Raw genomic sequence first — 24,267 nt, 5'->3', positions numbered from 1 at the left:
TGGTAATGAGCTGGAATGCAAAGACTGGGTTAGGTAAAAAGCATTTAAAATGTTCTCGTGATGTATACTAATTTAATTGTAGATAATAGAATTAAATCGATCATATACAGTGGGGAAAGGACAAAATAGCGTGGACTGAAGCAGTGTGGCCACTGAGGCTTGACTCTTCTGCTGCTGAGGGTGAAGGAGTTGAGAATCCCTGGGTTTGCAATGGCCCAAACCTGCTCATTTTCATGTAAAAGGTTGGTGCAGCAGCTGGGCCCAAGGCGCTGTGTCAAAGCAGGGGAAGCTTCTGGGCTGACTTGCAGAGAGCATTCGAGACACTGTTCTTTGGGTTATTTATTTGGGGCTTTAATTCACCCTTTGACTTTTTCCTCTGGATATGACTCAGGTTTTCAGGAGTTCTATCTTGCCTTTGCTTTGTCTTACTGAGCAAAGGGAGGATTATTATTTCTTTAGTAAAGCAAGCCAAACCCAAATACAAAGAGCTTTTGGCTATGAAACGGCAGCAGGTTTCCAGGTCTTTGGACTCAGTATATTCAGTAAGACACAGGTTTGTGTGTGGTGGGGAAGCAGGATGCTCAAATCCAGCTCCAAGTTGCGTGCAAAACAATTCCACACACCAAAACAAAGAAAACACAAAGCTAAGAGTGATTAGTTCTTATTGCCTCCCCTATTTCTCCCCCTTCTTCCTTATTCTCTCCCCTCCCTGCTGCTACTTTGGTCTTGAGCCTCTGGCATGGCAATAGATAACGTTTATCTTCATGCACAGACTAAGTAGAACTAATTTCAATCATTTCTTTTTCCTTTAGTCATCACAAAAGAGCATTTAAGGCAAAGATATTCTCCCTGATGTCTCTCCTGTTGGAGAGGTGTGTTGCTTTCATGAGGCCCATCCTGCTGAGTGAATAGCTCTTCCTTTAGGGACCCCCTTCAGTATTTGGAGGTCCAGAAGCAGCAGCAGCTGCTTCAGCTGCCTGGGAATGGAGGGCAAGAGGCTGAATTTGGGATACTGGGGTTATTTCTATAGGTGTAAAGTCTTTGATGTAGGAAAAAAAAGGTGCTGGTTGTTCTTGAGAGTAAGATACAGAGAGCTTCATAGTGATTCCTATTTCTCAGATGCCACTTATCAGGTATACCAGGAAAAGAAAGAGTAATAGTAAATAAAAGATGAATAATGCTCCCAAATTTGGAGAGCCATTGGTGTTTGAAATGAGATCCCTGGCACACAGTGATGAGTTCAGCTTTGGCTTGTGGCTACTCTGAGGCTTTGAGGGAGAGCACGTGAAGCCGTTCGGCTCGATGAGGACCAATTGCAGCGTGTGAAGCTGTTGTACCTTGGAAGGGGCAGCCACTTTGCCCATGTTTTGCTCAGTCATCTCCCATTTAAAGCAGATGGTGGGCCTGTTGTGTAACTGAGCAGACGGCTTTGTTACAAGACTAAGCCAAATCGGGTGCTGCCTCACGTAAGACTGAACAAGAACTCATTTCTGGGGGTTTCGGCCCTCCCTGTTCTACTTTGAGTTTGGAGGATGAAGTTATTCCAGGGGGTGAGATGAATGGAAACCTTCCTTGGTTATTAATAACTCGCTTGAGTCTTGAAGAAACACAAGGAATGCTGAGCAGCACTATGTAGTAAAAACAGAGTCCATGTAAGGTTGCAGGATGAGCCCACGGGTTCGGCACATGAAGGCATATTGATCCCATAGGATGGGCTGTGTGGGATCCCATAGGATGGGCTGTGTGGGATCCCATAAGGGATTCCTTTGCCCCGACCATGTAATGCCTTGGGGAGAGAAAGGAAGTGCACTGCATGTGCTTTTTCAGGAGCAGCCTCTTAGTTTCCCGTTTCACAGGGGATAGTGTCCAACGCAAAGCTCCATGAGCAGCACCAAGAGGACATCTCCTTGTCCTGCCCTGGCTTGTTTGGTCCTAATGTTGGCCCACAGACCACCCAGCCATGGGCTACTGAAAGCATGGAGCATCCCACTGTGTTATGGTGATATTTAAACCCAGTGTTTAATGATGTGCTGCAGTAAGCTCATGTTTGTAGTGCTTGTTGCTTGTGCCAGTGCCCAGAAGAGTAGGATGTTCCTGGGAAAACGAGAAATAATTTCAATTCAATGGCAGGTTCAAAGCAGGAGCCAGACCAAAGAAACCCAGTGTCCGCCAGCAGCATCATAAGAGGAAGCAGGGACAGGCCAAGGGGAATGGCTTGAACCTGCCCGAGGGGAGACTGAGATGAGCTCTTAGGCAGAAGCTCTTCCCTGGGAGGGTGCTGAGGCGCTGGCACAGGGTGCCCAGAGAAGCTGTGGCTGCCCCATCCCTGGCAGTGTTCAAGGCCAGGTTGGACACAGGGGCTTGGAGCAAGCTGCTCTAGTGGAAGGGGTCCCTGCCTGTGGCAGGGGTTGGAGCTGGATGAGCTTTAAGGTCCCTTCCAACACAAACCAGGCTGGGATTCTATAAATGAGCTATGCCAGGGGACACAGCTCCTAGGATAAGTGCTCCCATGTTCCTGGGGTATCCAGAGCCTGTTTCAGGGGAGCTACAGGAGATTTGGCTCTTTCAATACGTTGCTTGAGGTTGAGGTTTTCTCATCGAAACCTAGTTAGTGTTTTATAACAAAGCAGGTTTTAGCACTGGTACAGCTGTGTGCTTCTGGTGTAACAGAGCACAGCGGTGTACTGGTTGTTAGCTATGCCTCAGTCCTGGCAACCCCTGTTGGTGCCACTGACCCTTGCCTTCACCTTCGAAAGCTGTTGCATATCACACTGGGGAGAGGAAGGCATGCAGGGCTGTGCAGGCATGTGTGCATCCAACAGGACTCCCAATGGCAGCGTGTTCATCTTCCCTGCAGACTCACCCTGTAGCTGTTTCCTTGCTGTGTGCAGGCACCCATGGCTGAGTCCCTGCAGAGCTGGTTGGGTACCCAGCGAGGAGGCAGCAGGACGGGGTGCGTGCTGCCAACCCCGCTCCTCCTGCCTTCCATCCCTGTGGGCTCTGGTTAGCCATGGTCCCTCTTTGCCTTGTGATGCTTGACTGTGCTTTCCAGGAGGTTTCAGGGAAGGGACCTGCTGTGGTCCCTGCACCTTTGCTCTGGCCATTTGACACAGGCCAGCTCATTGGATCAGTGCGAGCACTGCATTTACCTCCCGACAGCACTGCTGCACCCTTGCAGCAGCGTCTGACCCACGTCGCAGCACATTTGGGTGGCTTCCAGACCAAGGCACAACTCCCAGGAGCTGTGAAAGGGAAAGAGGCCAGAAATAGCTGTTCTAGTCTCAAGAACTGTGGTTTATATTGGCTCCTGTGGCTACCAGAATCCCTAAATTAAGCTGTGACCTACATTAATTGCTGTCATGCTCCTGGCAGAGATTCATGACGAGCGTGTCCAGCAGTGTCCAGCACAAGAGCAGCTTCCAGCCACAGCTGAAACATCATCTGTGTGAAAAGCAGCCAAGTGAAATGTGCTAAAAATGCTCCCAATCCTTTCCTTGGAGTCCTTGCTGCAAGCAGCCATTCAAATCCTTCTCCTGGGTAGCTCTGAGGATGCAAAAGAGAGAGAAAATCTCAGAAACCCTCTCTCCTCCATTCATTCTTTAAGTAGTGTGGTGATGGCCGTGATGGGCTCCAAACTGGTTCCAGCATCATTGGCACCAGGCATCATTTTAAGCACTATGCAGATCAAGAATCAGTGCAGGACAACCAGCCTCATGGTTTCAGCTGTGTGGGTTTTGCACCAAAAAGAGGTTTCCCCACTGTGCATCAGTCCCCATAAGACAGTAAGCTTAGAAATATTAGCTGTGAAATACGTAGTCACACATGCTGAGAGCAGGTTAATGAGAGTTAAGTGGGCAAATACGAGGCACAAGCAACTGTAGAAACCACCTGCAAAGTGCTGCGGGTGGTTCTTGGGTTTGGGCCTTTCTATTTTAACCTTCCTTATAAATAACAAAGGAATAAGGAGCCTTCTGGAGGATTTCTGTCAAGGCTGATGGCAATGTTGCATTCTTGTTTATACCCCTTCTATCCACAGGATTGAAAAAACGTACAAGGAAGGCCTTTGGTATACGGAAGAAAGAGAAGGATACCGATTCCACGTAAGTCAGTGAGCTATAAACCACTTTAATGCACGCTGATACCGGGGAGAAGCTGATGCCGGGGTGCCAGGCCAGGAAGGAAGTCGGAGCACCACAGGCATTCATCAGCCTCGGATCAAGTCTTGGAAGAACAAATACATTGAAGCTGTTTCCCCTTGGACACGCAGTGCACAGCAAATCAAGGTGTTTCCTCTGCTCCACGCAGCCGGCTCTCCACGTGTTCGCAATTGATGGTGACAGTTAGCGCTGATCAGGAGGAAATTGCTCCTCTGGGAGTTTCAGCAGATTAATCCCTGCCCAAGCTCCTCATCTGCCGTCTGCCGAGGTCTTTTTAGATGCAAATTCCATTTAAGCAGATGCCTGCACAGGGTGGTGAAGAGCCAGAGCCGTGGTTGGGGCAGGCTCGGGATGATGAGGGTGCGTGGGGCGCCTTTGGCTTTGATGTGGAAGGTGCTTTTGCTCCCTGGAAGAACATCTGGCAGGGGTCTCCTCACAGCTGGGTGCAGAGCCGCTGGTGGGGCACTGGGCCCAGCTCTTGGCTGCCACTGAGGTATTTTGGGGTATATATCAGAAAGCAGTCTGGCAAAGGAGAGGGGGAAAGGCAGTGAGGAGCCCCGCTCCCTCTCCCTCACCATCATACAGGTATTTAATGCCTTGCACAACAAAATCCCTGTGGGGTTTTGGTTTGGTTTTGTTCAGATTTGCTTTCCTCAGCTATTTTCTATGTCACTGGTGGTTGCTGAGGTTTCCTCTGCAAAGGGGCAGCCACCACAGCCCTAGCCATGCTCCTGGGACCACGGTGAGCCTTGGTTGCACCTGCAGGGCTCTGCCCACTGCAAAACGGGGCCTGAAAATATGGGGTACAGCTTGACGACCTTAAAGGTCTTTTCCAACCTCGTTGATTCAGCTCTATGGAGAACATCCCCAAAGAGGGCTGTGCAGCACCAGGCCGTTGTCCTGCTGGCTTGTCACCAGGAAGGGTGGCTGTCCATCCCCAAGCAGGCTGTGGGACAGCCGGGAGCTCCATGAATGGCTTCATTTATAATGTATCAGGATGCTGGGCAGGAGTCAGGCTGCTCTGCATCCTCATCTGCCCAGGGAAAATCAATGGAGCCAGGGCTAGGTCCTGCCTTTAACCAGTCGCTCGCAGCAGCCGGCTCTTCCTAGAGGCTGGGGAAGGTGGCAGCCTATGGAGATGGCAAACGAATCCTGGGGCTTTCGTGATGGCAACGAGATTGCAGAAAGGCCGCTGCGGAGGAGACACTTGCAATCAGCAGGCAGCAGTGATTAGCAGAGCACAGGGTCACCTCGCCATCATCACCCCAAGGGGCTTCGAGTGCTCTCCAAATCCCACATCAGTGGCCGGTGTGGGGCTGGGAGGTGCACTGAGAGGCTGGGACAGCCCCTCTGGTCCCCCCCTGCCATGGACCTGGGGGTGGGCACCGTGGTGTGGGATGTGCAGAGCTGCTGTCTGGGGTCTGGAATGGGCTGGGTTTGCTGTGTGAGGGGAAAGGACTTTCCACCCCTTCCCTCCAGCGGTCAAGGGTCTCCGTAGCCATTCTAGCTGGGATCTGACTGGGGAGCACGGGAGAGGTGGAGCAGCCGCCTGGTTTTCATGAGCATATCTGTGTTTTCACTAACCAACTTAGCATCCTTGGGCAGTGTCTGAATGTGGCTGCTGAGCCAGACACGCTGCTGGCCGTGATCAGGGTCTAAATCCCGTGAGTGGTTGGGGATTAGGATCCCTGAGGATCTCCTCAGTTTGCAAATCCATTCAAGAGAAGTGACTGTGCTGCTGCCGGAATAAAACCTCCGACTCACTCACTCTGTCAGTTTTAGTGCCTTCTGCAATAGGATGTGCACCCAGCATCGGGCTATGGCCATGGTAGGGGTGCAAGGAGGAGCCAGCCCAGCTCCTCAGCACTAGAATGGGATCATCAGCAGGAGCACTTTAGGGATAAATATAGCATTTGTCACCTGATAACATGAGATCAGCAGCACTGAGACCTCTGTGTGGGTTTCAGAGAGAGCACGTGGCAGGTAATTCAGATTTGCTGATAGCTTCATAATTAAAACCATCTCCAAGCTAGTAATCTCACACATCGCCACGGTATGGATTGGGCACTAGTGCAGTTTGGGAGTAACACTCTGCTTCTTTCTGTTCTTTACAGAGGGTCACCAGACAGGGATGGCATTGTAAGTATTGCATGGACCTTATCCTGCTTTCCCCTCCTCATATGGCTCCTTAAGTGTTAATTCCCCCATCAGCACTTTGCGAACCGTCTCTTCATTTCTGTTTCATATAGGAAATACATCTGGGTAAGGAGCTGTTTAATGGCACATCCCAGGATTCCTGCAGGTTTAACAGAGAGAAAATAACACCAAACACCGGAGAGAGCCTCGGGCAGAGGGACCACGTGTCCGGCTAAACCCCCCTGGCTCCATATCCCCATTTCCACTCCTGCTAATTGGCTTGGGTCAGATTTGCTGTGGGATGGGTTAAGGGGATGTTGCCAGAACAGCTGTTTCCAGTGCCTGCTTTTATTTTCTACATTGAAAACAAGGAGAGACTTGGGTTTGTTATTTTGATTATTGCTGCTTTGATTTATGGTGTTAGAAATGGCCCTGCTAGACCTGGGTAGTGGAAGGACCACATCTCCTTTTGCCATTCAATATCAGTTTAAGTGTTGGGTTCACACTGTGACTGCGTTGGTTGTTGTTTCTTGAGCAAATTTAGATGTTAGAGACTCACCTTAAAATAATGAGACCCTCGGGAGGCTCAGCAAGGAGAGCGATGCTGGGGTGACAAAGCCAAACAAAAACTGGGGTATCACTTCTCTGGTTTGGGTTTTCTTCCACATCTGACCCCAAATCCATGGCTTTGGGCTTGCCCTGTGTCCATGAGAGCTGGTTAAGAAATAGGGATAAAAAGGAGCCTGCAGCTCAGGCAGGGCTGGAACCAAGGCTCTGTTCACAGTAACACGCAAATAACATTCAAGGGGCAGCCCTGAGCTGTCTCCTCCACCAGCAGAAGTGCTGTGGGCAGCCTGTCCTAGCAGGATTGGGTGCAGGGACCTAGGGTGAGCTCAGGTGCCCTCTCAGTCAGGCTCATGTTCTTGTTGTTCCATGAGGTTTGCTGTCTGAGCTCAGGGCAGGGAAAGTCTCCAGTGTTTCAGCAAGCTGAAAGATGGAGAAATGCAATTTTGGGGGGTATAAGGAAGCCACTGAATGTATTTGGGGCAGGGGAATTGGAGGACAGAGATGCTTAATGTAACTTCTCTTCCTACAGCATGTAATATCTGCAGCCACTGGAGTGGCCAAGAGCAATTCATAGAATCAGTCATAGAACCCCAGCCTGGTTTGTGTTGGAAGGGACCTTAAAGCTCCTCCAGCTCCAACCCCTGCCACGGGCAGGGACCCCTTCCACTAGAGCAGCTTGCTCCAAGCCCCTGTGTCCAACCTGGCCTTGAACACTGCCAGGGATGGGGCAGCCACAGCTTCTCTAGGATGGAGAAGCAGGGGTTGGACCTGGATGAGCTTTAAGCTCCATTCCAATCAAACCCAGTCTGGGATTCCATGATCACAGCTGGGTTAGCCCCGACACCGCTCACTGCTGCAGCCCAGCTCATGCCATGGGTGGCTGGGCTGCTGAATAACACAAACTGGATTCTGCTTTCAGTGTGTCCCGGGGAAGGTGATTATCTCCCTATAAACGGTGGTGCTATCTGTGCTTGATGGGCAAGGGGAAAGCCCCTGCTGCCAGCTCTCCCCATGGGTTGAACATCCCATCACATATAGAAATGGTCATTTCACCTCTTGCTTAAGTTCTCCCCTCTTAAATTCACTTAATGAATATTCAACAAAAGCCTTTTTACCCCTCTGGTGTGGAAGGCATTCCAGAAGTGGGAAGTGCTGTTGTGTATGGCTGACGTGCACGTGCAGAGCAGCTCGCTGTAGTGCCTGCAGGGGCAGCTGCTGCAGTACCCACTGCCATCCCAGCTGTGTCAATGCACACCTATAAGAGATGCTCTGCTCTTGCTTCCTTAACTTAGAACATGGACATTTTCCTTTTCAATGTCTTGCAGAAGAAAGCGAATGGAGCCCCGAATGGATTCTATGCAGAGATTGACTGGGACAGATACGTAAGTGCCCCAGGGAACCTGCCCTCCACCCAGCACCCATGCAGCTCCCAATGGGACCTGGGCTGTACCCACATGCTGCCTCGTGGCTCTTGGGTGGGGTTAGGCTGCGGAGAGCTGTGATGGGCATCTCTTCCTGCAGGAGGAAGGAGCTGCTCCAGCTTTCCAGGGATGGAATTAGCGTTCCCAATTCTTTCTTTTGGTTTTGTTTTTGTGCCCTATTCAGAACTCACCTGAGCTTGATGAGGAAGGATACAGCATCCGACCGGAGGAACCAGGCTATATCCTTTATGGCTGGCTTTGCCTCTTGGGTTACCAACTGTAAGATGAGCTGGGATTCACAGGCAGGCCACTGACATAGTTGTTATTATTATTGTTGTTATTATTATTATCATGCCTAAAGAAGAGAAGGCTCTGGGAGACCTTAGAGCAGTGCCTAATGGGGCCAAGAAGAAAGCAGCCAATCTGTGATTCTATGCTTATTTCTTTCCCCCTTTTTACTTCCCTTTTGAGCTGTCACTCCACAGCTCTAACTGGCTCCCACAGGGAATTACCTGAGGCAGTAGAGCAGAGGGTGATTTTAATTGCCTTTGATCCACTGCCATGAAATGAGGAGGTGTGATGAGCGGTGCCAGGAGCATCCCAGCAGGGTGTCCCATGGGGAAGGTGATGTCCTATCCCATCTGTGCTGGGTGCACATGCGATGTTCAAGGCCAGAGCCCGTGCATGGTCCAGGTATGCAGGCACTGATGCGCATCACCGCCGGGCTAAACCAGGGTTGGCTTTATCCCTGTGAGCATCAGTGCCTGCATATGGATAAAGCACTGAAACATCACAGCAGTGGCAGGCACTGCAGGAGGATTTGCCCCTGCACACAAATCCCATCCACGGGAGTTTGGGATAAGCATTTTGGGAACCCCTCATTCCCACTCTTCAGGGATGCTGGAGCCTTTGAATGCCAAGGCTCTGCCTTCACAGCAGGACGAAACCTTCTTTAACTGTGCTCTACCTACCAAAGGAAAGCACTTCTACTCCTCGAGTGAATCTGAAGAGGAAGAGGAGGCGCACAAGAAGTTCAACATCAAGATCAAGCCTTTGCAGGCTAAAGACATCCTGAAGAGCGCGGCCACGGTGGACGAGCTGAAGGCATCAATAGGCAACATTGCACTTTCTCCATCCCCCGTGGTGAGTCCCCGTGTTTCTGTCTCTTCCCTGGGTTACAAAAGCAGTTGTGCTCCTCAGGGCTCATCCCAAGTGATCAGGAAGCTCTCCCTTAGGATGGATGGGTTTCTCTTTATGTCCTTATTTATAAGGTCTAGTCTATACGGAACTAATAATGTGACTGCAGGTAGAGCTCAGATGTATCGCAGTGATGTTTCCAGTTCAAATGTCTTAAAAATCCCTTTTCCCGCTCATAAAACAGAGCAACCGAGATTGGAATACACTATTCCCTTATTTTTCCCCTTATCTTTCAATGCGACCATCATCCAGGACACAAATTGGATCGGCCTTGCCCTCATTCCCAAGGCTTTCCACACCACCGCTATGGGTGTTAGAGGGAAATTTCTCACCCCAGGGGTGAATGTGGGGCTCCTGGAAGGAGAGGTCACCTCTCCTTGTATATACATGGTATAAACACCATCACCTTCTGGTTTCCCTAAGACTTGTCAAGATTTCTGTCATCTCGTCCCAATCTGTTCAGCTGTGAAAAGACTTGATTTTTCCCTTTCAGTGGGCTTCAGTGTGGGCTTTAGTGTCTTTTCAGATGAAGCTTTCTGTGCTTTATAAATAGCCTGGATCTGAAGTGTGAATGAATCTCAAACCCGAAGCAAAGATGAAATCGAATGGATGTGTTTTATTTCTCCTTTCCAAACCAATGTGACGTGGCCGAGTTCCATGAGAGCTTCTGAGTGCCCCTGGCACATCTCTGCTTCCCCTCATGTTTGTCCCTTTTAGCAGTGTGCACTTCTGGATGCTTTTGGTGCTGCGACCAGGGAGGTTTAGGGGTTAGAAACTGCAGTTGGCTGCTTTGGGAAGCACAAAAAGGAAAAAGGAGTTAAAAACCCAAGCTCAAAATGCAGCAGAAAGGATGGGGGGAGTTTTGGAGGCTGCAGTTATGTGCCTAAAAGGTGGATAATTTCGATTGAGAGGGGAAAAACCCCACAGAATTTCTTATTGTGAAACCGAGCTGATTTTGGTTTTGCAAAGTGATGGCCCCAGCAGCCTGGTACACACATGTATGTGTAGATAATGTATGAAACGGTGTGATTTTGTGAGGAGAGAGGAAATAGCGCAACACGTCAGAAATGGGATAGGGAAAGTACTGTGCAAAACTTTCCAAAGGGCTCAACTCTTGGTGCATTCTCCTCCCCTCGTTGCTGCTATTTCAGGCCCCTGGCTGTGGGGTTTGGTGCTCCAGTCACCACAGGGCACTCGCTGGCCCCCGGGGGTAGCTGGTGGCTCTGTCGCAGCCGCTGCAGAGGTGGGAGTAGCTGCTCCTTGATGCTGGGCTGCAGCCCTGGGTGTAGGGGTTCTGGAGAACCCAGCCAAAAATATGGATGTGGAGCATTGGAGCGAGGCCAGAGGAGGCCATGGAGATGCTGCGAGGGCTGGAGCAGCTCTGCTCTGGAGCCAGGCTGAGAGAGCTGGGCTGGGGCAGCCTGGAGAAGAGAAGGCTCCTGAAGGGGAGACCTGAGAGCAGCTCCAGTGCCTGAAGGGGCTGCAGGAAAGCTGGAGAGGGGCTTGGGACAAGAGATGTAGGGACAGGCCAAGGGGAATGGCTTGAACCTGCCCGAGGGGAGACTGAGATGAGCTCTTAGGCAGAAGCTCTTCCCTGTGAGGGTGCTGAGGCGCTGGCACAGGGTGCCCAGAGAAGCTGTGGCTGCCCCATCCCTGGCAGTGCTCAAGGCCAGGTTGGACACAGGGGCTTGGAGCAAGCTGCTCTAGTGGAAGGGGTCCCTGCCCGTGGCAGGGGTTGGAGCTGGAGGAACTTTAAGGTCCCTTCCAACCCAAACCAATCTGTGCATATAAAGTGATGCTGTCTCTAGCAGTAAACACAGCCTGGGGCTGGAGCCGGTGCCTCCCTGTAAAACAGTGCAGACTCTGCTCAGCCTGAAGGGCTCAGGGAAAAGCCCTGTGCCAGGCTGGACAGAAGGAACAGAAGCTGCTTCCCTGCGTTGGGATCCAAGTTCCATCGCACAGAGCCAAAGGGCGCAGATGGAGACGTGAGCGGTGCTGCTCCCCAGTACATCGGATCCCGGCAAGCGGCACTGGCCCCGCTGCCCTGGGAAAGCACCTGTGCCCTGGGCAGGAGCTGGCTGAAGGACTTTTGCATCCAAGGGAGTTCCTTGCTTTCCTGTCTGAGTCCATGCCCTTGCTCCTCTCCAAAACCAGCTGCAAAGCCATGCTCCAGCACCATATCCCTCCTGTGCATCGGCCTCTCCTGGACGAGAGCAGTGGGATGCTGTGTCCATGGGCACTGTCCTCCCCATCCCTTTGGGGTGTAAGCTATGGTGCCTCAACTTGAAGACAAGCAGGAAACCGGAGATGCTCTTGCAAACTGGTCTCGGATGCATTTTCCATCTGAAGCCCAGTAGCTTGGGTCTCACTCCTTGCACGTGCAAGTGATGGGACAACCTGCACCTTGCCATGTACCATACCAGCAACGTCCCAGCATCTTCAGGCCTCTTTCCTGCTCCTTTTGTCTTTGCTCGTACATGGCCCTTCCAGTCTATAGCTAATGGGGCCTGTTAATGACAAGGAATGTGAATCCTTCAAATACCCTTCATAATACAAATCTTTTACTTCTCTGTTATCCCTTTACAGAAAATCTCTTATATTCTCATTTTTCATTTGTTTTCTTCCTTTTCTGCATTCTTTTAGAGGAGAAGTCCGGTAAGAAATACAGTTTTTTGTCTCTCATAGCTTCTTAACACGATCTTCTCTGGTTTGCACGCTCCCTGTTTTGCATGTCTCTAGAATGAACTGTGAAATGCAAATAACAAATCCTACTGGTTTGGAAGGCGTGATGTTTGTTTTCCTTCTCCCTTGATTTAACTTGGAGCACTTTACTATGGAGCTAGGCTGGCTTTGGTTGTGCACAGTCTGGGGGTGTACAGAACCAGGGAATCAACCAGGTTGGAAAAGACCTTTAAGATCACCAAGTCCAACTGTTCCCCAGCACTGCCAAGGCCATCACTAAACCATGTCAAAGTGCCAACCCACACGTCAAACCCCGTGTGGTTTCACCCTGTAGTGGGTGAGGCACATGTTGGGCAAGGTGCCTGAGGGCACAGCTTTACCTGGGCATGTTTTACGTGCATCCTTGAACATCAAAAGATACGAGAAGGCAGAAAGCCCCATCAGTGGTCCATGACCTCTGCAGTGCTGCTGTACGCGGTGGTGATGGCTTCCCTGAGAGGATTGGGCTTCCCGTGATTCTAAGCCCAGAACGGGGAGGTTCATTTGTTTCATAGGGTTTGGGTTCCTCATGGGTCTCTCTGGATGCTGCTCTCCCCCTGCCTTATGCCCATGGCTACAGTGGCCCCCCCGGGCAAGGGGTTTGCTCCCACTGGTGGGTGCTGGGGGCTGCGTGGAGGAGGAACCCCCCTGCACTGTGCTCTGTGAAGCCGTGATGAGGGTGTGATGGGTGCTGGGGACTCGGGGTGCTGACCTGTTGCTCTCTGACCAGGTGTCTCTTCTCTCTTCCTTCTCGCTGACCGCAGCGGCGCAGCCCGGTAAGCGCCCGTGCTCGCTTCTCCTGCCCCTGCTGCTCCAGCATGGGGGTGCTGGGGGGGCTGAGCCTGTGCTGGGGTTACGTGGTGAGCGCAGGGGAAGGGGAGCGGGTGCTGGTCCCGTTAGACGCTGTCGTGTGACCCAGGTGATGGAAGGACCTTGTCACTGCAAAGTGGTCCCCAGTGATGGGCATCCTCTGTGGCTTGACCTGCATCCTTGCAACCCTCCTGGGGATGCTGCTTGTGGTCCTGGGGTAGCCTCACTGCCCATCCTGCTCCCCCCCTCTGCCATGAAGCCCCAGCTTCCATGGTCCAGGTGGGGGTGGTTTTTGCTGTGCACAAGCCCGTGTGTGTTGTATGGAAAAAGGGAGGATTTAGATTGCTAAAAAATGCATTATTTAGATCCTTCTGCAGCCATGAAACATAGGATTCGGGGTTTATGCCATCAGCATGGGGTGATGCTGTAAGTGACCCCTGTAAACCCCTGGCAGTCGGGATGGCTGTGAATGCAGCGCTGCCAGGTGATGGATTTTCATGGCTAAAAATCCTTTTCAAAGGGTTTTTTCTGCTCCCTGTGTGCTGGAAGCAGATGGGATTTCACAACACACATGTGCAGCCGGGCATATCTCAGCCATGTACAGTAAATATCACCCAAGACAGGCAATTCCTGCTGCATCTGCTGGGCTGCTTTGCTCCAGCTGTGTCCCTCCTTGGGTGACAGCTGCCATGCACCCGTGTCCCTGTGCATCCCTCTTACCTCGTGTGTTTCTAATTCCAGGGGACGATTAAAAGGAATTTATCCAGTAAGTATGCTCTGCAGCCTTCAGAAACAGTTGTTATACGTGTGGTGGTGGTATTGTGGGGAGGGGGAATATAAGGGAGTGGGTTAGGGCTGCTTTACAGTGGTTCTGGCAGAAATGATGGCACTCAAATGCCTTCCTTGAAGAAGGCCATAGGGGACATCCTATAGAAGCAGCTACCTGGTCTAGTTTTCTACAGAAACAAAATCCAACTTAAAAACCAGACCTTTTCCTGCCAGGATCCCCATAGCAGGCATGGGATGGGACACGTGCTGTGCATGGTGTGAGCCTCACACCAACATGGGGTCCGGGTGGGCTGGGGGTGATGTCTGGGGCCAGGTGGTGGAATGGCTCTAACCCTGCACTGTCCATCCTGTGCTGCAGATGAGGAGATCACGCGGCCCCGGCGCTCCACACCGACGCCAGACCCTGCCAGGTCAGTGCAGAGTCCATTGGGATCATCATCCAGCACAGGCACATCACCCTGATGTGGTCTTTAAACACTTCAGTGGGCAGCTGCGTGTTTGCACCATTGCTCAGTGGGAAGAATAGCCCAAATCCAGAATCCCAGCCTGCTTTGGGTTGGAAGGGAACTTAAAGCTCCTCCAGCTCCAGCCCCTGCCACAGGCAGGGACCCCTTCCACCAGAGCAGCTTGCTCCAAGCCCCTGTGTCCAACCTGGCCTTGAACACTGCCAGGGATGGGGCAGCCACAGCTTCTCTGGGCACCCTGTGCCAGCGCTTCAGCACCCTCTGGGTGCTAAATTCACTGGGTATTTACTGCTGTGCAAACACTGCCCACCCATCGGCCAGCTGAGCTGCCCCAGTTTGCCTCATCAAGGACACCACAGCAGAAACATCACTTTGGTGACTTCTTAGGCTCATGAGACAGCCACATGTCCGTGTTTAGTTGTTAAATAAGCTCCGGGTTGCAGGATGCGAGAGGCACAGGAGCTTTGGGTCCGTGGGCTCTCTGCTTGGATGCTGTGTAAATGAGGACTGAAGGGGGGTGGATGCCCCAGAACACAGCCAAATAAATCCATGCAGAATTGAGGCGCTGATGGCCGTGGCATCCTCGTACCAGAGGCACAGCTCTGGCTCTCCACAGGACCAGCAAGGACATCCTTTGTTAGAACCCACCTTGAGCCTGCTCCTGGGGAGAGCTGCCATGTGTGTGCTGTGGGTATAGATTGATTTAGAAGCCAAATCTCAGGAGGAGAGTGCCCTATGCAGCCCCAGAGCTTGACTCAAGCTGTGCTGGAGCTAAGCACGGTCCAGACCTTGACTTGTTTTCTCCCTTTTCCATGTGGTCTGGAGTAGCTGTGAGCAACCCTCAGTGCCCAGTGCCTCAGTGGCTGCTGGGGCATTACTGGGTCCGCACTGCAGTGCTGCAGCCGATGTTACCACTCTGAACTCCTTTCTCTCTGCCCAAACCCCTGGGTTTTGCCTGGTGCCTCTGAGTCTGGAGCATAAATACTCCCTGAAAGCCTCCAGGTCTGCAGTCAAGCACCAGGTCTGAGTGCAAGCCTGAACCTCAAGGTTCCTAAACCCGAACCTCAGGGTTCCTGTACCTGAACCTCAGGGTTCCCGTACCTGAACCTCAAGGTTCCTATTCCTGAACCTCAGGGTTCCTGTACCTGAACCTCAAGGTTCCTATTCCTGAACCTCAAGGTTCCTGTACCTGAACCTCAAGGTTCCTATTCCTGAACCTCAAGGTTCCTGTACCTGAACCTCAAGGTTCCTATTCCTGAACCTCAGGGTTCCTGTACCTGAACCTCAAGGTTCCTATTCCTGAACCTCAAGGTTCCTGTACCTGAACCTCAAGGTTCCTATTCCTGAACCTCAAGGTTCCTGTACCTGAACCTCAGGGTTCCTGTACCTGAACCTCAAGGTTCCTAAACCCAAACCTCAAGGTACCCATACCTGAATCTCAAGGTTCCTCTGCCCTTGTCTCCTCATCCCACAGCAAGAAACCCGTGGAGGACCCGGCTGCGCTGGCACCGCTCTTCGGGCCCCCGCTGGAGTCGGCGTTTGAGGAGCAGAAGCTGGACGGTGGGTCAGGGACACGGGGGGCATCTCCTGGCAGTGCCCCATGGCTCTGCCGTGCCCTGGGGCTGGCTCACAGCACCCTGCTCTGCCAGCCAGCGGGCAGCCCTGGTCAGTAACCCCCTGGAGCTCCCCTTAAAAGAGGAGAAAGGCAAAACTAAAGCAGAACACAAAGGGTGGATGACTGTGTTACAGGCAGTGCGGGGTTGGGTTTATCATCTACTCCTATAATGGTTTGTGTTGGGAGGGACCTTAAAGCCCATCCAGTTCCAACCCCTGCCACGGGCAGAGACACCTTCCACTAGGGCAGGTTGCTCCAAGCTCCGTCCAGCACTTCCAGGGATGGAGCATATACAGGGTATATAGAAACAGAGTATTTAAATCAATTCTTTAATTGTGTGGTCTTGGGACACATCCTGGATGAGAGCAGCTGACAGATATCAAAACACTGATTTTCAAATGAAGCTCTGACTATGCCTGTTCTCCAGGCTCTGCTGATGTACATCAAAGCTGTTCTGCACACCACAGCATCGCACTGATTTAATTGAAGCAGGATAAGAATGGAGCTCTCTGCATTGCAGCTCCCCATGCCCATGAAGATGCTATCTCAGTAGTGCCATTTCCCTCCAGAAACAGCATTCCCCTGCACCGGAGCAGGATGACACCTTGCTCCCTTCCCTGCCTTTCTTTTCCCACTGCTTTCCCAAGGCACAGGGAGCTGCAGGGCTTGTTCTCCCCAAAGAAAAAACCCATTCACCCACTGGAGTGCTTTGTCCCCGGAGGGTTCTCCTCCTCCTGGCTCTGCTCAGCTGTCATGAAGTGGCCACTGCCCCTTCTCTGTCTTGTCATCAGTGATTCCAGTTCATTCTCTGAATCAAACTGTGCTTGTGCGCGCTTCTCTCCACGTAGCTCCCCTCTCAGCAGTTTAAATGAGATATAAACCAAGGGTTTTCCTCCTACAATCCCTGTGAATACAACTGGATCTTTTCCTTTTGAGACCCGGAGTGTTTTTCAGCATATCCTAGAATTCCTCATGAGTTTTGCAATTAATGCAGTGTCTCACTTAATGCAATAAGCCTCCAAACACATAAATGGCACCGTTTTGTTTGTCAAGCAGCGTGAGTGTCAAACTAATTGCACGTTTAACAATCAGGCAAGCCTGTAATTATCTAACATTACAGAACCCTCTCTGTCTTTATCTAATGAGGAGCTGCTGTCACTGTTTGGCTTCCTCTCGTCACGTGAGTGTGTCTCGTCTCTGTCTGTTGGTATTTGTTGGACTGTTGGGTTTATCATCACCTTTACATGTGTATCTGTTTGTTTTCCAGCCACTATAGATCAGCCTGAGATATGGGGTTCGGTCCAGCCCATCAACACAAGCATAGAGTCCCCAAAGCTACCGAGACCTTTTCCAACTGGAAGTAAGTGACCGTGCAAGTATCAACCAGAAATTACTCAATATATACAGAAATCGAATCAAAGCTTTAACTTCCCCTCATCCAAACTCCTGGAATTGTGCAGGTTTTAATCATGTAGCAGGTTAGAGGGTTTCACTTCCCCTGGCTTCAGTGATGATGGTGGAGGAAGGACACGGGTTGGATAAGGACGGGATGGATGGTACCCAAGGCAGGGGGGATGATGCACAGCCTCCCTGGGGAAATGTGCTAGGTGGAACATCTCCAGCCAAGGCAAGTGGCCTGCATGGAGCCAGGGATTAAACCCACCCTGCCCTCAGAGCAAGGAGCACCTGATCCTTCATGCTGATGATCTGGTTATTTAGGTTGGAAGCACCGGTTTCTCCAGGCAAACAGCCCTAAATCCCTGGTTTTCATTGGAACTTTTCCCACTGCCTGGTGCAGCCAGGGGAATCCTCCTCCCTAGCTGCAAAGTTATTCCTTCCTTGCTCCCCTGCTCCTTTCCCCCCTTACTAGCAATTAACACAACCCATTTCATGCCAAACCCATCCCCAGCCCCGGTGCTGATGTGGCAAGGTCAAGGCAATGCCTGCTCACACCATGAGCTTGCCAGGGGAAGGTGATGCTCGTGATTGGAATGGTTGCTTCATCATGGAATGGTTTGGGCTGGAAGGGACCTTAAGGATAATCTTGTTCCAAGCCAGACAGGGACCCCATGGTTAATGGTGCTGACCTGCATCTAGAGGAGGAAACCAAGCCTCCAGGTGTTTAGGACTTGGATGCTGTTTACATAGCATCCTTAGACTTTATGATCTTAAAGGTCCTTTCCAACCTATTTGAATCTGCATCTGCTTTGCCAAAGTACCCCTGTAAAGCAGCACTGGGTTAATTAGCCATGATGTTCCTCCTCCCACATGAGCATCCCGGATTCATGCGGGATGAGCACGTGAGGAACGCGGAGGCAGGTATGTGCCTCAGAGGCTACGGGTTTTAATTAAAATGGTAATTCAGGGTTTTAAATCATCAGTCCAATCAAAGGCTTAAAAATGAAAACCACCAACAATGAAAACCCAACAGAAAAGCCACCAGTGATTGTTTGTTGCTCCGTGCTGCCAGATCCTCCTTTCCCAGCAAACCTGCTGACAGGAAAGCTGGAGAGGGGCTTGGGACAAGGGCCTGTAGGGACAGGCCAAGGGGAATGGCTTTAACCTGCCCGAGGGGAGACTGAGCTGAGCTCTTAGGCAGAAGCTCTTCCCTGTGAGGGTGCTGAGGCGCTGGCACAGGGTGCCCAGAGAAGCTGTGGCTGCCCCATCCCTGGCAGTGTTCAAGGCCAGGTTGGACACAGGGGCTTGGAGCAAGCTGCTCTAGTGGAAGGGGTCCCTGCCTGTGGCAGGGGTTGGAGCTGGAGGAGCTTTAAGGTCCCTTCCAGCCCAGTCCAATATAGGATTCCATGATTCCTAATGCACCCCCACTGAATCTTTCCCTCTCTCTGTTCTTTTTGCAGCACCTCCACCACTCCCACCGAAAAACATCCCGGCCACGCCGCCACGCACCGGCTCCCCTCTGACAGTGGGAATAGGTAAAAGCCCAGCACCACACTCTGTGCCATTCCACAGCCCTGGAAGCCTGATCCAAGGGTTGCTCTGGGGGGGGGGGGGGGGGGGTGTAGCGTCCCTGTGGCTGAGTTTTGGATGCAGATTTAGTCCTGGTGCATCCTCCTTCCTCTGCATCCGTGGTGCTTCAGCGGATGCTGCAGTCGGGGTGATGCTTTAGGATCGTTGCAGAGATGCCTTTAACACCCAATTTGGTGTCATACTGGTAAAATTAATGTTCTCTTTTCCCCAGTGCCTTTGGAATGGGTCCCATTTCTAGATCAATTTCCTTTCTAGAAATGAAATGCAACATTAGCCTTAAAGTCCTGCTCAAAATTGGGAATAAACAGAGCACTGTTACTGCTTGGAGCAGCACTGCACAGTCCGCTTATGAAATAACAGGGTCTGCGGTGCCTGCCTGTGCTGGGGGATAGCTGGTCCTGCCTTCCCAAACTCCTAGTGCTCTCAAGGACAGCGGGAAAAGCTCCCTGGGGCTGGGAGAAAGAATGAAATGGTACCTGGAACCAAGGACAGCCTGAAAGAAGGGTTTGAAAGATGATGTTGAATGCTGCAATAGGACATAAAGTGCTTATAAGCATATAATTCATGTTGCTGGCAGGGTGCTGTGTGCTGGGGGGGCTGGTTTGGGGAAGGAAAGTGTGTTCTCAATCTTTGTGTAGGGCACTGTATGGGTACAGACCATCTCATTGCACCCACATTGTACTGAGCACCTTGGGGGGTCATCACCATGAAGAAATCCCCTGGCCTGAGCTGACTGCTCTTTCTGTCAGGATTTCATTCATGCTCCATAGCTTGATTCGTCCATGTGAGCAGCCAGGCTGGCAGAGCGTTCTCCTACAGACATCAACCAGAGCAAACGTGATGCCCAGCCATGTGCTGTGGTTTATTTGCTGGGGTCCGGCGTGCTGCACACATCAGCCTGTGCATCAAGCAGAGCAAGCAGCAGAAGTCTCTTTCCCCTTGTCTTAGCAAGACTGTATTTTATCCCTTAAACGCAGAACAGCAGATGGCTCCCCACAAATGCAGGAACAGGGGTGGGATGCCAACACAAGGAGCCCAGAGGGCATGTTAGTGTTATCCATATGCACATGGCTGTAGCAGGGCCATGGTCCGCACTCCATCCTTCCATTTAATCTGTGCAACACAAAGCAGTGGGCAGCTTTCCTGGTGTTAGAGAGCTGCCAGCTCTTCCCCAAAGAAGATGAATGCAAGAAAACAGGGCACCAAAGAAAGGAAGGAGGATCTCCCTCCTCTGGATGTGTAACACTTTGCTGATGAGCCTTGTCTCTGTGTTGGTTAGGAAGTTGGATAGGAACAACGTGTGGTAGCTCAGTGAGCAGAGCCCTAAAATACCTTTATCTGCTGCTGCTTGCAACTGAAATACATACACCTTGTCTGCTTCCCTGCACTGCATGCCCAGTCCTAGTTCTTGAGAGTGTCAAGCCAGCATGTTTAAACAGATATATTTAGATGTATGTGTTTATAAATAGGTATATTTAGTGGACTGTGCAAGAGCTGAGTGCATAAGTTTAATATCTGCTGATAATTCAGAGTGATGATAATGATGTAGCAATACCATTTGGATGGCAGACAGCAAAGGCCGAGAGCCAGCTCCAGGCTTTGGGAGGATATGGGACTGCTGTGTGGGAAGCGATGACGCTGAGGAAGTCTTGGCTCGGGGTGCATGCTCTCTCATACAGTGTATGTATTTCAGTCCAGTGTGGTCCATTCTGCATGGCACATGATGTGATGCAGAAACTTTCTTGCACATGAATTATATTCCGTGGCAGCTTATAAGAAAAGGTGGGTTTAAAGCATCTCCTGTAGGAAGTAGCTGATGTAGAGCCCCGTAGAGAATAGCGTGACCACGGTGCTCTGGGTTCATGCTAAGTTGTCAAATCAACTACTTTGACCACAGGAGGGGACCAGACAGCAGCAGAGCTCAAAGGTGACAAACTCCCGTCCATCAATGACTTGGACAGCATCTTTGGCCCCGTGCTCTCCCCCAGGTCTGCTGCTGTTAACGCAGGAGACAAGTGGGTCAATTTTTCCGATCAATCCCCGGAAAGCGCGACTCCGGAGCGGACGCCCCGGGACAAAGCGGGGTCCCCGGCAGCAGCGGGCAGCCCGGCCGGTGCCCCGGCAGCCGAGCCCTCGCGCCCGCTGCCCTCACCGCTCCACCTGGAAGAGGTTCCCAAGAAGGTCTCGGAGCACCTTAAGGAGGATAACTTGGAGCCGGTCGCCTCTCCCAAAGATTTTGGTCTGGGACAAAGAGCGACCCCGCCTCCCCCTCCGCCTCCCACCTACCGCACGGTGGTCTCCTCACCCGGACCGGGCGGCAGCAGCGGCACGGGCAGCACCAGCGGTACGTCCCGCGGCCTTGGCTGTGCTTCGGGGTGGCCGTGACCGCATCCGTCCTCCCCTTCCCGCCTGGTTGTGCCTGTGCCCGGCGCCGTGCTCCCACCCAGCCGTCTCGTGCTTCCGCGTCCAGCGTCTGCACTCTGCCTCCCGTGTCCTCCTCTCCCCTGCTCCTTGCTGCGTGTCTGATGGTCGGATGGCTCTGACAGCCTTTTCCCAAAGCTTCCCCGAGCTGTCCTTCCCACTTCTGCTACACCACATAACCCCCACCATGCAAAATTCGGCCGTTGCCGCAGCTCCATCCTCAGCAGGCTTCAGAGTGAACATAGGTGGAAACATGTCAGGTGAATGATCTGAGCAAGCCTCAGACCAAGGGGGGTATAAATCTGTTGCAGATGGACAGATCACTGCATATCATCACCCCAGGGTGGCAGATACCAAATGACTCAGAGGTGGCACAGGTCTGAATGGTGCTTAGTCACTCAACCATGAGAGCTTGGGTGCCCAGCCAGCTCTGGAGGGACAGCTTCCAGGGTGAACCTCTCACCAGGGCAGAACCCGAGCGGTTCATGCAGCATGGTGCTGGCTGCCTGGCTTCGCCTGCTGAATTATGAATGTCTGTGTCCCATCAGGGCGAAGGAGCTCACAGGGGTCAGCTTACACAGTGCCCACGGTGCTTGAGGAGGTGCAACCTGATCATGCCACTTTAGAGGCTGACCCCAGGGCACTTTCTGTGCCAGTGAAGTGTGATGCGCAAATCCCATCCGCACCAGCAATCCCGCATCCATGAAAAGTTGTTTTCTGGAGGGTTACCCCTGCAGGTCCACGCAGGCAGTGGTGGGAGATGATGGGTGTGTTGGGTGTCCAACCGCTGTCACCAGCCTCATGTGAGCGTGAAGGCCATGCTGTTGCTTTGGGGGCTTGCCACCTCCACAGGTGTATGTAGGGTGCTGGGGCCATCCCCCTGAGCGTGGCTGTTGCTGCAAGTGTGGCTTTGCTTCAGTGGTGATGTCTTTTCTGTGCTGGGTTGGTGGGGTGGGTGAGCGGGACAGGGACTGTCTGCTGGGGCACTGGTTGGAGCTGAGACTTCTCCAGGAGACTGGCAGCAGGAAAGAGCAAGCTTCTTCCCACACTGCTCCCCACCTCCATGCCAAGTGAGCCAGTGCCATGTGTGAGCAGAGATCTGCAGGATGCAGATGTGCCGGTGGCTCCGGATGGATGGAGAAAACCCACTTGGTGAGGCAGCACTGCCTGCCTGGGAGGATCCATGTGTCCTCCCCAGGAATCATCTCCTGTCTGGTGTGCTTTGCAGCCCACTCACACCTCAGCCTTACCCAGGACAGCGGGCTCTAAAAATGCAGTATTGAAATCCCCTATCAAAATCATGGAAATCTTTGGAAAGCTGCATCCTGTGGCAGCCGGTCTGGATGCACGGTGTGGATCCAGCACCATCCTGCTCCTGCCCTCTGCACCTTTCCATGACCACTGTTGCTGCACCCTTCCCTGGGCTTTCACATGCCATGGAGCAGAACCATCCTAGGGCACCTTCCTGCCTTCATGTCCCGTGGTTGCCTGGGTTCCTGGGTGTCACCAAGGGCTGGGACTAGCATGGAATCATCATAAAATGCTTTGGGTTAGAAGGCAGCTTAGAGCTCATCCAGTTCCAACCCCCTGCCACGGGCAGGGTCACTTTCCACTAGAGCAGCTTGCTCCAAGCCCAGCATCTAAGAAGGCTTCTGATTCATGCTGGTTTACAACCTGGTGCCACGGTTTCTTGTAGAGACTGTCTAGAGGTAGGTACATGGGTCTCCCAGGGACCTTCAGTACTTGAAGTCTAAACCTCCTTGCATGAAAGCTGAGGTCTAGCAGGGCTTTGGCTGGCTGGTGTCTGCTTCTGAGCTGGAGCAAAGGGCACCTTTAAAGCCTCCACCTTCTGACACTCGTACGGTGCTGGTAGCTGCTTTCACTGAATAATTCCTGTTTTGTCAGACTTTCACTGGGATAAGGAAGGAAAAATCAACACTCTGGTTTCCAGGTTAGGATTCTAAATAAATAAGGTTTGAATTTTGGACTTGTGCAAGTGAACAGCCAGGATTTACTGTCTGAGCTTACCTGGGGGGAACTGCTGTACCTGGAGCAAAACAATCTGCTGAGCATCCTCTTCAGCATCGGATAGCGCTTCTATTTGACTGCAGGAAGTTCCCCTTTGCAGCAAGGCAGCGGCTGCTGGGAAGCACAGGAATCCCAACAGCAGAAACACTTCCAGAGGGCTGGAAAACACATTAAGCTTCCAGAAAATCTGGTAACCTTGCTCTTCCACTCTTCTTTGTTCAGGCAAAGCTTTAGCCCTCTGACCAGGACCCCTCATTGCCATGGTGGGGGACTGACCCTGCTCACTGGCTCTGCCACCCCAGGAGCTGGGGCATCAGCATCAGTTGCTGCAGGGGTGAGGCATCGTTTTCCTCCTGCCCATGAGTGGTTTTCAGGAAAGCCATAAGATTCCTCCAGCACAGGGACCCTGGCTGAGGGAGTCGAGTACCCAGCACAGATAGGCATTCACTGTGAGAAATCCACTCGCATCGGCGATGCCAAAAAGCAATCCTCCGTGCTGCTGGTGCGGAGCAATGATCCATGGAAGCGTGTGCAGCGCATGTGTGAGCACCCACACCAGCTCCTGGGGGAGAGGTTCATGCACCCAGACGGGCACGGGGTGGGCAGCTCTGGGTCCAGCCTGCAGTGCACTCACAGCTCTCCTCTGTTGCAGGTTCCTCATCCCCGGCTCGCCCCGGCACGCCGCTGGCTACCTGCAGCACCCCGCCACCACCACCACCCCGGCCCCCCTCCCGGCCCAAGCTGCCCCCCGGCAAGCCTGCTGTGGCCGATGTGGTATGTTCATGGTCAGGAGTGTGCTGAGCACCGGGAGGGGTGGTGGGTCTCCATTCCCAGCCTGGTTAATGGAGCAGAGCAGGCCAGCTCTGGCTGTGCTGGGAAGGGTGCCTGGCTAGGGGAGGGGGTGACCATCACCATAATGTGCTGGCTGGGCTGTTGGGTTCTGTCCAAGCTGC

General features: G+C 52.3%; 1 protein-coding gene across 10 annotated transcripts in view; it reads left to right on the top strand.

Moving 5' to 3' along the window:
• SGIP1 (SH3GL interacting endocytic adaptor 1) overlaps positions 1 to 24,267 on the top strand; it is a 48,584-nt gene that overhangs the window by 10,117 nt on the left and 14,200 nt on the right. For 4 of the 10 annotated variants that reach the window (XM_057399201.1, XM_057399202.1, XM_057399205.1 and 1 more), the window contains 13 exons: positions 4,037 to 4,100; positions 6,272 to 6,296; positions 8,186 to 8,242; positions 8,466 to 8,520; positions 9,249 to 9,436; positions 12,964 to 12,975; positions 13,751 to 13,775; positions 14,157 to 14,208; positions 15,737 to 15,822; positions 17,145 to 17,237; positions 18,736 to 18,810; positions 20,763 to 21,209; positions 23,967 to 24,088. In XM_057399201.1, coding sequence (XP_057255184.1) covers positions 4,037 to 4,100; positions 6,272 to 6,296; positions 8,186 to 8,242; positions 8,466 to 8,520; positions 9,249 to 9,436; positions 12,964 to 12,975; positions 13,751 to 13,775; positions 14,157 to 14,208; positions 15,737 to 15,822; positions 17,145 to 17,237; positions 18,736 to 18,810; positions 20,763 to 21,209; positions 23,967 to 24,088 — 1,301 coding nt within the window. The remainder of the gene's footprint in view (positions 1 to 4,036; positions 4,101 to 6,271; positions 6,297 to 8,185; positions 8,243 to 8,465; positions 8,521 to 9,248; positions 9,437 to 12,963; positions 12,976 to 13,750; positions 13,776 to 14,156; positions 14,209 to 15,736; positions 15,823 to 17,144; positions 17,238 to 18,735; positions 18,811 to 20,762; positions 21,210 to 23,966; positions 24,089 to 24,267) is intronic. The other 6 variants (XM_057399210.1, XM_057399207.1, XM_057399211.1 and 3 more) reach the window with 4 other exon arrangements.

This window comes from Pezoporus wallicus, unplaced genomic scaffold (genome assembly GCF_028554395.1).
Source record: "Pezoporus wallicus isolate ANWC-B61680 ecotype Strahan unplaced genomic scaffold, APGP_CSIRO_Pwel_v1 contig_11395, whole genome shotgun sequence".
Classification (NCBI taxonomy): Eukaryota; Metazoa; Chordata; class Aves; order Psittaciformes; family Psittacidae; genus Pezoporus; species Pezoporus wallicus.
Note: the sequence above shows the minus strand (reverse complement) of the source record. Positions and strands in the feature narration are given on the sequence as shown.